This window comes from Idiotropiscis lumnitzeri, chromosome 2, assembly GCF_059441095.1.
Source record: "Idiotropiscis lumnitzeri isolate Australia: NSW breed Sydney's pygmy pipehorse chromosome 2, RoL_Ilum_1.0, whole genome shotgun sequence".
NCBI lineage: Eukaryota > Metazoa > Chordata > Actinopteri > Syngnathiformes > Syngnathidae > Idiotropiscis > Idiotropiscis lumnitzeri.
Genome location: NC_142392.1, coordinates 19,670,296 through 19,683,356, shown reverse-complemented (window position 1 = coordinate 19,683,356; position 13,061 = coordinate 19,670,296). Strand labels below are relative to the sequence as shown.

The 13,061-nt window shown below is 41.0% G+C and overlaps 1 protein-coding gene across 1 annotated transcript in view; it reads right to left on the bottom strand.

Annotated features, from left to right (window-relative positions):
- LOC148341904 (uncharacterized) overlaps positions 1-13,061 on the bottom strand; it is a 54,022-nt gene that overhangs the window by 12,589 nt on the left and 28,372 nt on the right. The window contains exon 4 of the mRNA XM_088287985.1: positions 1,843-2,222. Within this exon, the coding sequence (XP_088144111.1) occupies positions 1,843-2,222 (380 nt within the window). The remainder of the gene's footprint in view (positions 1-1,842; positions 2,223-13,061) is intronic.

The window sequence follows — 13,061 nt, the reverse complement described above, 5'->3', positions numbered from 1 at the left end:
AGGGCACATTCGCGACGTTCTGCTCCGATTGGCTGCGTAGGCGTACACGAACTGTACGGCATTATTGGCTGGACACATGTCACTCATTAAGTTACATTGCAAAATGGTACAAAAATATATATATAACTGGTCTAATTAATTAGATTATATCAGTTCTAAAATTAGATATTAAGTAATGCGTTTCTGTTTTATTTTATTTTGTGCGCTGCATAGACGTTCTTGTGCGCTGAGTGTGTGCAAGCAGTGCGCGATTGCGCACGCGCGCAGCTTAGAGGGAACATTGGTAGGGACCCATATTGCTATTATTAAGGTTATTTCGTTAGAGCAGCGGTGTCAAACTTATTTTTGTGGACGGGCCACATCATAGTTGTGGTTTCCCTCAGAGGGCCGGTATGACTGTGAACCCATATAAATTGAATGGAAAGCCAGTTTTGAAATCAGAAGCTCCTAAGTAATTGTTCAACAATTTTTCAATGTATTTTAAAAGGGGAGGACTGCTAACAAATAAATGGCAATATCTCATATCTCAGTGTTGTTAAAAGTGAAGAAAATATGATAGAAACAGGAAGTTGATGCAGATGATTTGCCCTTTGCGGGCCACATAAAATGAGGTTGCGGGCCAGATCTGGCCCCCGGGCCTTGAGTTTGACATGTGCGTTAGAGTGAATTGTATGTACCTTGTTGCTTTTCATGTGCAGAATGTCACAGTGAGGGACATCTCTTGACCGCAAGAAACGTTCCAAGTCCCCCTCTAAGATTATTGCCGCATCTGACGTACTGTCGTCTCTCGAACAGCCGCGCATCAGAGGCTAGGCAAGCCAAACTGACCCGGAAGTACAAAAACACGTATTGAAAAAATAAATAAACGAACATTCACTCAAAAAAAAAACAACTTTGCATTTGCGAGGGAACGCAATCTTTGCAAGGGAAAGCAAAGATTTGTTGTTGTTTTTTTTTCTTCCATGTCCCCTAAGGGGCTCCGGAATTTCCGAACGCCGTCAGAGGAAAAGGAGAAATAAAAAAGGAAAATCTGGATATCAGTCTGAATCGTGGCCTTTTTGCTGGACCGGTGTGGCTACACTCCTGCCATTCCAAAAACTTTGAGAGAAACTGAGATCATTCGCGTTTCTCTTTCTGGTTCTTTTTTTAGTTCAACTTCGAGATCTGTTTTTCACCTTTTCACACAGCGTAATGAAGGCCAGTTGAGCAAGTGGAACAAGTGATTTTATTGATGATTGTGGAAGGCAACAATTTCATAAGCACAGTTTCTTCTCACACCTTTTCCATTAAATACGATTAAAAAGACAACTGAAAAGCATAACGTTAACAAATGTTGTTCTAGGCAAAGGCAATTGATTTTATTTACATGTTTGATGTAAACACCAAAACAAATCATTATCACTCAGACACATTGCTTCTTCTGGCACGGATCACATTGGCTTAATGTCAATCAAAAAGCTTTGCAAAATTCAATATATCATATCTTATTCAAAATCAAAATTTACATATTACCACAAAGAGTCAGTTCCTTCAGTTTTTTGTTTTCTTTTTTTTAAGCTTCAAGGATCGCTGCTATTCTCACCAGCACAATTGTGACTCTCCGCATGCTGTTTAGTGGAGAATTTTTTAGCACAAACGCTGCAACTGAATGGCTTGTCTCCACTGTGTGTTCTTGTATGGCTTGTTAAATGCGACATTTGAGAGAAACTCTTGTCACAAACTAAGCAGGAAAAAGGTTTTTCTCCACTGTGTGTTCTTCTGTTTTGTTAAAGTTGATTTTAGAGAGAATCCTTTGGCACAAACTGAGCAGGCGAAGGTTTTTTCTCCACAGTGCGTTCTTATATGTTCTGTTAAACTTGACTTTTGAGAGAAACTCTTGCCACAAACTGAGCATGAAAAATGTTTTTCTCCAGTGTGTATTTTTATGTGACTTGTTAAATTTGACTTTACAGAAAAGCTTTTGCCACAAACTGAGCAGGAAAAGTTTTTTTCTCCAGTGTGTGTTTTTATGTGACTTGTTAAATTTGACTTTCCAGAAAAGCTTTTGCCACAAACTGAGCAGGAAAAAGGTTTTTCGCCACTGTGTGTTCTTGTGTGTGCTATTAAACTTGTCTTTTGAGAGAAGCATTTTCCACAAACTGAGCATGAAAAAGGTTTTTCTCCAGTGTGTAATCGTGTATGTGTTTTTAAATTTGACTTTAAAGAAAAGCTTTTGCCACAAACTGACATCGAAAAGATGTTTCTCCACTGTGTGTTCTTGTGTGAATTGTCAAGTGAAACTTTCGAGGGAAAATTTTGCCACAAATAGAGCAAAATAGAGTTTTTTCTTTACCGTGGTTTCTTGTGTGCCGTTTTAAAGACAACTTTGAAGTTAATGAGTCAGTGTGACATGCCCTTTCACCTTTAGCTTGCCCATTATCATCATCATCATCAGGAGAGTGTGATAATGTGTCCTCATTATGTGCTTGTGATGGCCCCCAATGGTCTTCATCACCATCTGTTGTCACGTGATGACTTGAACTGCTGCTTGGAGGCTCCGCCCCTCTCTTGTCCGCACTCTCATCCTTATTTTCATCTTCAGTCTTTATAGGGACAAAGGTCAGTGGTGACTTGTTGATCTCCTCCTCCTCCTCCTCCTCCTCCTTTTTGATGTGAGTCAAGTCTGGCTCCTCTTTCACAAAACGGAGATAGTTTTCACTGACGTCTGTAGGACACAAAAAGACAAACACACATTTGGTTTGGTCAAGTCATTCTGATTCAGATCAACCCACTCGTGTACAAACCTGCTTTGATTGGCACAACACGAGGCTGGTTGCAAACTTCGTCCAGCAGTTGAAGATGTTGCACGTTCTCTTCTTTTATTCCACAAAGTTCCTCTTTGTACTTGGGTGTCGTTCTTTCACGCATTTTCAAATTCTTCAAAGTCGCACAGAAAGGATTTCCTGTTCGTCACGAAGGCGGAAGAACAGGACACACCCCTCTGTGATTTGATTGGCTGCTGGCTGTGTGGAGCACTATCACCAACTCACCGACAGATGTCGCCATTGCGATGCAAATCATTGTTATCTTCTTCTAAACATAGAGAAAAACCTAAGATGCACATGAACAAACATTTTTGTTCCCAAATATGAACTTGAGAGATGTATTGAATTTTACTTTTGTTGCTGGTTTTGTTTTCACATCTGACACCATGTTGTTGGTTGGATAGTATTCCAAATCTATTTCCCTATTATTAACAGTTGACATGATAAAGTGATACTTTATGTCAACATATTTGCCTTTTTACAGGGTTTTTCACCAGGTTGTGACTGCGAATTTTAAATTAAAATATGTCACTGTTCTATGACTTAACTGTTATTGTGTTCGAAAATGATTTCGGTATTTAAGTACTTTAATGTTTCATTATTCGTTTTAGTATTCATTAAACTACAATAATTCACAATTAATTATAAGATTTATTGAACTGTTTTAGGAATAATTTAGTATTCAAAGTTTAATTGTTACAAAATTTACTTTTTAAATTTTTGTTTCACCATTTTGTTCAATCTTAATCTTATGGAAAATTATTTAAGAAGCACCAACACAAGGTTTTTAAAGATAAAGATAAATATAAAGATGTCCTTTCATATTCCCACAATGGGGACATTTGCAGTGTTACAGCAGCAAAGGTATAGATCACACAGAGGCGGCGGCGTAATGTATAACAGCAGCAGACATTCATAAAAATCATGCAAATATATACTGTATATACGTATATACACAATCCCCATGTATATACACGCTTACATCCCACAACATATACAAGTGTAAGGAAACTCTCCGAATGTCTGTCCATGGTACAGAGGGGAAATTAATAAAAATGCTGCAATGATAAAAAATTCTGCAATGATAGAAAATACTGCAATGATAAGACGACTGCAATGGTAAATGAAGGATTGTATTATGATTTCTGGCATTATTTTAAACACTTACAGGACAGAAGGTCAATTATTTAATTTAGCAGGTTCATTTTTACTGAATATGTTAAACATTGATTAAACAAAAAGCATTTTTCAAAAGAAACTAGAAGCACGGGTCACAAGAATGACTGGGATTGTAGTCATGATGTTTACTGATTTATTATATTATTCTCATATGCTAAATTTAGAGTAATTAGTTTAAATGTGTGAACTTTATTGAAATTCTCAATCGTGAGAATAGATTTGCGCACATAGCATTTCCATGACTTGCATTCACATTCACAGCACTTCATGGACAAATACGACGCTCATTCTCCACATTGGCTGTAGAGATGCAAACATACCCAATTGGGCACTGGAGGACTCACACAGACGCTATCAAAAGAAAAACACATTCCGAAAGACATAACAATTGGAGATCGGAGCACACACACATACACACTTGCACATACCCACGGACACACACACACCAACAAGATTACAGAGGAATGCCAGCGGGGAGAAAGAAGTAAGTAAGTTTCGTATGGCGACACCTCTATTCATAGAGGTGTGGGTCCGGGAGCGAAACAGAGTTTCGGTTCGGACGCCGGGTTTTTGGATCATTCTTGGTTTCCCCGTATGGCTACTCTGCCACCGCACGACGACAACGTGATGATCCAGCGGGGAGAGAGACGGAGAGACTGCCCGCCGGAGAAGGCCAGCCTTGGCGTGCCAGTCTTGGGGACCAGACGGGAATCAACTTATCCAGACGATGACTAACCTGGGAAGGACCATCCCTTGGACGTGGACCCGTGCCGTGGGAGGGAGCGGGGACGACCGATTCAACCTACATTACCCTTGACATAAAAAACTCCTATGAAAACTGAAGCTGGGCTGAAAGATGGTGCGCATTTGTCGACTGTGCTCGCCCAAGTGCAGTTTTCTCGTGAGATGAAGAAAAAGCCGCTCAGATATCTTTGTACTATTTCCTGAACGCCAGAAATTGAAGAAACTAAATATTGGAACTCTATTCAGTTGTTGTTGAGTCTTTATTTGACCCTATTCTTCTTGAGTACAAAAAACAAACACGCGTTGGAGTAAGTTTGGCTTTTAAAGGTTGATTTACTAACTACTTCTCATTTCCACGGTGACCCAACTCCATCAATGACATGACAAATATTTGTCCTCTCATCAATATTCGCACAACAGAGTACAGAGTTTCGAGATCCTTACTATAATAGTTCTCAACATGATATTTCTTATCAATTTAGCTTAGTTAAGGGATATTTTATTGACAATCTAACATCAATATACAAAGACAGAAAAAAATTGGTGGTGGGGGGGCGCGAATCTTTTTGTTCTTGGTAGGGGCGGGCGTGAAATAATTGAGAAGCACTGCGAGTATATGCAGACATTACCACAGCATTGTTGCAAGTTCGGTCGGAGAAACGTAAACGTCCCACTGCTGTTGCAGCAGCTGCTTCTCGGGGCAAAGGCGGAAGTGACGTAGTGGTTGACTCGCCAAAGTGGCGTTAATTTAGTTATTTTGTTTTGTTTTTTTATCAACCGAATTTAAATATTATATAAAATATATATTAAAATAGAACAGCCAGGGGTAAAAAGAAAGACAGAGGCAAAGAAATATATTTGAAAAATACGCGCTTAAAGCATGACGTCATAAGCAAGCGCGCAGCTTGCGAAGGGCCTCGACCACATCCACCGACCCGTCCACACCGAAACAAAAACAACCACCGCTAAATTCTTCTGATTTAGTGTGATACTGACTGTAATTTTTTCACAGAATGTCCAGTGCTACTCTAAAGGACGTCAACATAATTCATTAAGTCTTTGTGTCCCGATAACCTCATTTTCGCGCGTTGATGCTTTTCGGCGTAGTTAGCTTACCTTGTTAGCTAGCTAGCCGCTAACGAAAAGAGGCACATGGCTCATCGTCAAGCAGAGATCAAGTGCGGATTTTTTGCAATTATCATTTGAAAATGTGTGAAAAAACGACACCCAAGTACAAAGAGGAACTTTGTGGAAAAAAAGAAGAGAACGAGCAACATCTTCAACTGCTGGACGAAGTTTGCAACCAGCCTCGTGTTGTGCTACACGAAGCAGGTTTGTACCCGTCTTACTCTCATTTGCTTTGTAAAGAACGACTTTCTATCGTTAAAAATGTGCATCACAACATTAAGTTGTTTGGGGAAATCGTTCAAGGTTATTGCCGCTTTATTTTTAAATATTGCCTTTTACTTGCAGGTCTGCTGAGCAATTGTTTATGTCAAATGTAATCAGTGCAGAAAATAAATGCCAAAGAATAACCAATAGTGGGGGGTGAACTCCGTGTTTTTCCAGTATAAAATTTGAACTGATTATTTAACATTTTACATTTTCTGTTTTTTATATCTTGTTCAAGCAATTCCTTACGGAAGGAATTCTGTTTGAATCTAAAATATGTGCACACTGCGGCGAAAACATTAATGGCGGTTGATCAATTTTAGTGGATAAAACACAAAATATTAAGTTTTTAAAAAAAAATCAAGTACGTAATGGTTTTATTTATTTATTTATTAACTTTGTACTGGCTTCGTCCGGTGAGAGTCAATGAACCTCCGGTGGCTCTGCACTGTTTTGTGCACATGTGCGTAGATTCACCCCATCCAAACATTTAAAATACATTTAATGCATCCACCCAGGGTTGCACGGATCTCATCAGTGAAAAAGCGCATGCTGCAAGGAATGCATCTGCATCTTTGGCTTACTATGGGCTTAAAAAGGGAGAACGTCACAACCCCCTTTTCTACCAACAAGGCCAGGAACATTTTGTTCCTGGTAATAAAGTTCCTGTGGCTCAGGTGGTTTGCATCTCCCCCGCAACTCATAGTTCCTGGTAATTTATCCAAATGACAATGATGTGTTACTTTGTTACTCATTACTGACACCCTATGGCTGTTAAGCATCATTGCAGTTACAAAATAATTCAGGGAACTCTTATAATATTATGGTGTATCTTAGTCTAATTTGAATATGTATTGGATAACTTTAATATAAACAGTCATTATTCAAATATGTCAACATGAAAGTCAGAGTCAAAGTGTTGTTGCTTAATGCTGATGTGTAGGGATTTTGTCTCTTCAAACATAATCTTTTTTTAAATTTGATTTAGAAACAGAAATTGTATTTAAAAAAAGTAAAAAGGGGAATGTCGGAATATACTAGCAGGATAAATGTCATTTTGGGTAAAAAAACAAACACGTAAATCATGCAATAAATAGCCACTCTGATTCCAGGGCCCCTTTAATTCTTTTCGGGATCCAGATTATAATGGAAGCAAAAAGTACCCACGATGAAACTATCTCTAAATGCAAAATGAAAAACTTGTAAACATATTTCGCTTGAAGGATTCCTATTTTATCAATGACATTATGTTGCGATGGCCCCCAGTGGCCCCCATCAATATGTTCGGGTCCCACAACAGGTGTTCCATCAGACGCACACAATAGCCTGTGTGTGCTAACTTCAGCTCGCTTCCAGAAACGTCTGTGACTATGTCAGGAATGAAATCGGCAACAGCCGCAACGTGCTTCCTTTTTAAATGCTCGTTTATCACAGCTGTGCTGCTAGGAAAGGGAGGTTTACATCGTCGAACGTAATTTTGTGAAATGCCCCCATGGTCCGGTCCAAATCGGGGTCGCACGCATTGCTCCGTGTGCGGCAGGCACAAGTCAAGGTAGCACGGTAAAAACAATATAAGACAAAGTCGCCGCATGAGCTTTGACTTGACCAAACCAAATTAGTCCTTTTGTGTCCTGCAGACGTCAGACAACATGATCTCTGTTCTGTGAAAGAGGAGCCAGACTGGACTCGCATCAAAAAGGAGGAGGAGGAGGAGGAGGAGGAGGAGATCAACAAGTCACCAGTGAACGTTTTCCCGATACAGAGTGAAGATGAAAACAAGGATGAGAGTGAGGACAACAGAGGGGCGGAGCCTACAAGCAGCAGTTCAAGTCGTCACGTGGCAACAGAAGGTGATGAAGACCACTGGGGGCCATCACAAGCACAAAATGAGGACACATTATCAGATGCTCATGACGATGATGATACTAATGATGATGATGATGATGATGATGGGCAAGCTAAAAGTGAAAGGGCATGTCACACTGACTCATTCACTTCAAAGCTGTCTTTAAAAGGGCACAGAAAAACACACAGTGGTGAAAAACCTTTTTCTTGTTCAGTTTGTGGGAATTGCTTCTCTCGAAAGTTTGATTTAACAATCCACACAAGAATGCACAGTGGAGAAAAACCTTTTTCCTGCTCGGTTTGTGGCAAAAGGTTCTCTGTAAAGTCACATTTAACAAGGCACACAAGAACGCACAGTAGAGAAAAACATTTTTCCTGCTCAGTTTGCGGAAAAGGTTTCTCTCAAAAGGCAAGGTTCATAGCACACAAAAGAATACACAGTGGAGGAAAACCATTTTCTTGCTCGGTTTGTGGCAAAAGCTTCCTGCATAAGTCAACGTTTACAATCCACACAAGAACACACACTGGAGAAAAACCTTTTTCCTGCTCAGTTTGTGGAAAATGCTTCTCTCAAAAGGGAAATTTAACAGAACACACAGTGGTGAAAAACCTTTTTCCTGCTCAGTTTGTGGCAAAAGCTTTTCTCTAAAGTTCCGATTAACAGAGCATGCAAGAACACACACTGAAGAACCTCTTTCTTGCTCATTTTGTGGTAAAATCTTCTCCCATAAGTCACATTTAACAGAACACACAAGAACACACAGTGGTGAAAATCCTTTTTCCTGCTCAGTTTGCGGAAAAAGTTTCTCTCAAAAGGCAAGTTTAACAAGACACACAAGAACTCACAGTGGAGAAAAACCTTTTTCCTGCTCAGTTTGTGGAAAATGCTTCTCTGAAAAGTCAACGTTAACAAGACACACAAGAACTCACAGTGGAGAAAAACCTTTTTCCTGCTCAGTATGTGGAAAATGCTTCTCTGAAAAGTCACATTTACGATACCAAACAAGAACACACAGTGGAGATAAGCCATTCAGTTGCAGCGTTTGTGCTAAAAAATTCACCACTAAACAGCAGGCTGAGAGACACGATTGTGATGGAGAGAATATAGGGCTGGGCAATATGACCTAAAATCAATATCGCAATAAAATGAGCAATTTTACCTCTATAACGATGAATCACAATAGATTTCAGTCCGCGGACCAAAATCAAAATAAATGCAGGAAATACATAACTGTTTTCTTTATTGACCAAGTGGTACACATTACTTTCAATGGAAAATAAAAGTACAAAAATCATGTGTAGAAGCCTTCCAAATATCTTACTTTGCATGACTTGAACAATGTCACAAAGAACAGGAGAAAAAGGGTACTTCTCGCAAAATCTTCTCTGCAAATAGATTGTGCCAAGATGCTGTAATGCCATGTGCAAAGGCGCTAGTCGCCTGTAAACAAAATGCTAAATAAAATGAAAAAAAATGTCAATGGAATGCCAATGCCAAATAAACAAGTGTACTTCATCAGGAAAATGTGCGGTCTCGAGTACTCCGGTGCGCAGTTGCCACTTGTCGTCAATGTCATGCACAGTCGGGGTCAAACAGGGGTCCATGTCGCGTCTCGACCACAAGTCGGATGTGGATGCAAAACGCTTGACATGTCTCCGCTCCCGTCCCGATGTTGTCCATATCGGGAAGTACGGTTTGCAACAAATATTTTCGGACCTCTTGTCGACTACTTTTATGGGGCGTTTAAATCTTGTGCGCTCCACTGTCGCTCGAGGAGCTACATCTTTAGCTATGTGCTAGGCCAGTGTTTTTCAACCTTTTTTGAGCCAAGGCACATTTTTTTCATTGAAAAAATCCCGCGGCACACTACCAGCTGAAAATGTGAAAAAAAGTGTTTTTTAACATTGAAAAATGACCTATTAAAAGTCTTGAATATGAATCAAATAAACAAAGAATAAAGTATCGTAAAATCTTTCACATTTATACTCAGTGTGAAACCTGTGCCTGTTTGGATGAACACAGAGCTGATATATTGGCAGGAATCAAAGTATTAATTCCTCTGCCACGAGTGAGACTTTTTTTTATCTAGCCACAAGTTCAGCGACGTGGTAGCTAGCTTTAAGGGCTCTCTCGCTTACCTTTGCGGTTTTTCTCATGAAAGTTGCTTGTTTCTCCGTGTGTTCACTCAGGCGAACAAAATACGCCACATTTTTGTTTTGAAGTTGTAGTGTTTTTTCACAAGGTCTGACCTAGACAACTTATTTTATGGCCATGACAACTGTTTCTTTGAACTCCCCCAGGGCTTCCTGACCCCCCCTTTGACACGTAGATTGCCGCCCTGAGAGGCACGGGACTTTAGCCTTATCTAAGGGGGGTCAGGAAGCTGAACAGGGGTTATCTGCGTCCCGAGGAGGGTGTTTACAAAAGAGGGGTCTGGCGCCGGGAAGGCGCAACGGCGGGGAGTCTGTGCCCCGCAGCCACGGGGGTGCAGTTTGAGAGGCAGCAGGATAAAAATGAATATGCAACAAGCGAGAATTAGATATTCATGTCTTTTGTTTGTCTTCCCTATAAGAAGGGAAGGCGCGAGAGGGAGACACTTTTTTTTCTTTTGGGAACTTCTGACATCAGCTGAGATCAATAAACTCTTTTTCCAACCACCGGTGTCTGTCAGAAGTTTTTTCCATCACCAAACCAACCTTGCCCGGCAACCTGTCTGGAGGGGAGCTGAGCCAGACCCGCACATCAACAACGAAATTTACCACATTTTTGGCGTCACGAACAGGATTCGTGCTCCAGTGAGGGCCTCCGGGTGCTGGGGTGCAGGCGTTCAACAGCCGGCCGGCGGAACTAGAGGTGAGTTGCTTTTACTCACAATGGATGTTGGGCGCCTGTGTCTGAGCGGTCGGGGGTTCTGGGGCAGTTAAAGAGAGCTTGTGCGTGTGGGTCTGCTGGTTGGTTGGTCATGGAAAATGCTGTCCCTATGTCTTGGTTTTTAGAGTAGGAAAGGCCGCTGTAAGGATTAAGACATGAGAAAAGGTCAAAGTAACCGCACTATGCAAGAACATTAGAAAAAGTAGGAAAAAACTGATGAAAGAAACTAAGTAAATGGAGCCTTAGTGAGGGGACATGAGGTAACCCACTATGCAATAACATTAGGAAAGTATAAAAAAAAACTGAGGAAAGAAACTAAGTAAAGAGACTTGTGCGGGAGTGGTCAAAGAGATGAGAAACAAGAAGTGGAAAGCTCCGAGACTGCTGTTGAAAAGCTAAGAAGCGAACTATGGATTATATAGTCGTGAAAGGCTTAGTTTGAGTACAGACCCTGGCCAGGGTGTAAATTTTTGCAGGAAATTATGAGCGGAAAAGACCACTAATGAGATAAGAAGAGAAGATATGAAATAGAAGAGATGATGAGATGAGAAGTTCGGACAGTTTGGCATGAGAGAAATCCGAACAGAAGTAGAGACGCGCGCTATCACGTATCGTTTGGGCAAGCGAGGCATGGAGCGCATTTGAGGCACGAGACGCACTTCAGTGTTGACGGCGCGGAGCCAGGAGCTGTCGTTGTGGTCGGTATGTTACGGAGGTTCCTTGTCAAGCCGGTTCGATTCCGCTGTTTGAGACATATCCGGTGATCAAATGCGCTCTGGTCAAGGCCACGCAAAATCAAGAACCTGGCTGCGGTCCACGTTTGGCTAAGGATGTACGCAGGGGTTTATGAAGTGATATGGGTACGTGGAAATTAGGCCTAATTAGGGGGTTTAATAATGGTATACCAGTATATGAATGATATGTGCACACAATAGAAATGTTTGAAAGTCTGCAGAAGTAATGATAACGATATACAAGCGCTTTGAAAATCAATAGAGACGTACCGAGAATAATATTAACTATAATGTGATTGTATTAATATAAGGATGAAGAAAGTAAGAATGGCAAAAATGACTGAATATCGGAAAAATCCAAAACGCGCACACGTCCATGTGCTGCGCGTGAACGCGTGCACGCGTGGCCGTTGGCCGCCAACCTTAGAGGGTTGTGTACATGTAATAGTTTCGAGAAAAATAGCCATCAAAACGAGAATTATCATAAGCCAAAATGAAATAGATTGAATTGTTGTCAGTTTATTGTTTGTGTCTGTTCTTTTCGTGAACATTGTCTTCTATGGAGTGGGCCCGTGTCTGTGTCTGTCTGCGTCTGTTTGTGTGTCAAAATGTGGGGAAAGAGTCATTAAATGGTTAAAGGGGGGCATCACGAGATCGATAAGGAATGTTCTATCAAAATTGTGCCTTGAAAAAAAAAAAAATTTGAAATTTTAAGGGGTGTCAAACCTGAGGTGCGGGGGCAGAATTTGGTTCTCTAACTGAGAGGCAAGGTAGGTTGAGTAAGAAAAACGTAAGTGAATTGGAACGAGTGGAAAGTTCAGGGGGTAGGAGCTGTTACCGTTGGCTTGAGATTGCCTGCTTGTAAATTGGCAGGGAGGAGTGGCCGGTAAACTGGAGCCTTTGGTAGGGGGCGTAACCCCTCGTAACCCGGGGGCCGCGTGATCGGTGTATGAACAGTGAGTCGCCCCCCCTTCCCTTCTTTTTCTGCTGTGAGCATCTAGGATAGGCTTGCACACGAGGGCGGCCAAGGAGAAGACGAGTAATTTACATAATTAATGAATGAAGGGTTGAGAACTTGTTTTAAGGAAGTGTACGATTGGGAAAATGTATGACGTTTGAAGGATTGAGGAAGTGCAAAATGAAGGAATGAGGAAGTGCAAAATGAAGGATTGAGGAACTGTTTTAATAATAATATAATAATATTGCCTTTATTAGTCCCACAATGGGGAAATTCGAGATTCGAACCCAGGCCTCCTGGGGAGACTGGGTCCTGAACGCGGCGCCTTAGACCACTCGGCCATCCTGGCTTTAAGGAAGAACGAAAGAAAATTAATGCTTAATGAAGGGATTCAGTGAAATATTTTCTTGACAGACAGTGAGAACGGTCAGAAAAGGAATTTGGGGAAGTGAGTAAGTTATGTGTGGTGTCAGGGGATTTAATTGGTCAGGGGCAGGATAATGTTAAATATGGCCAGAACCATACAGCACTAC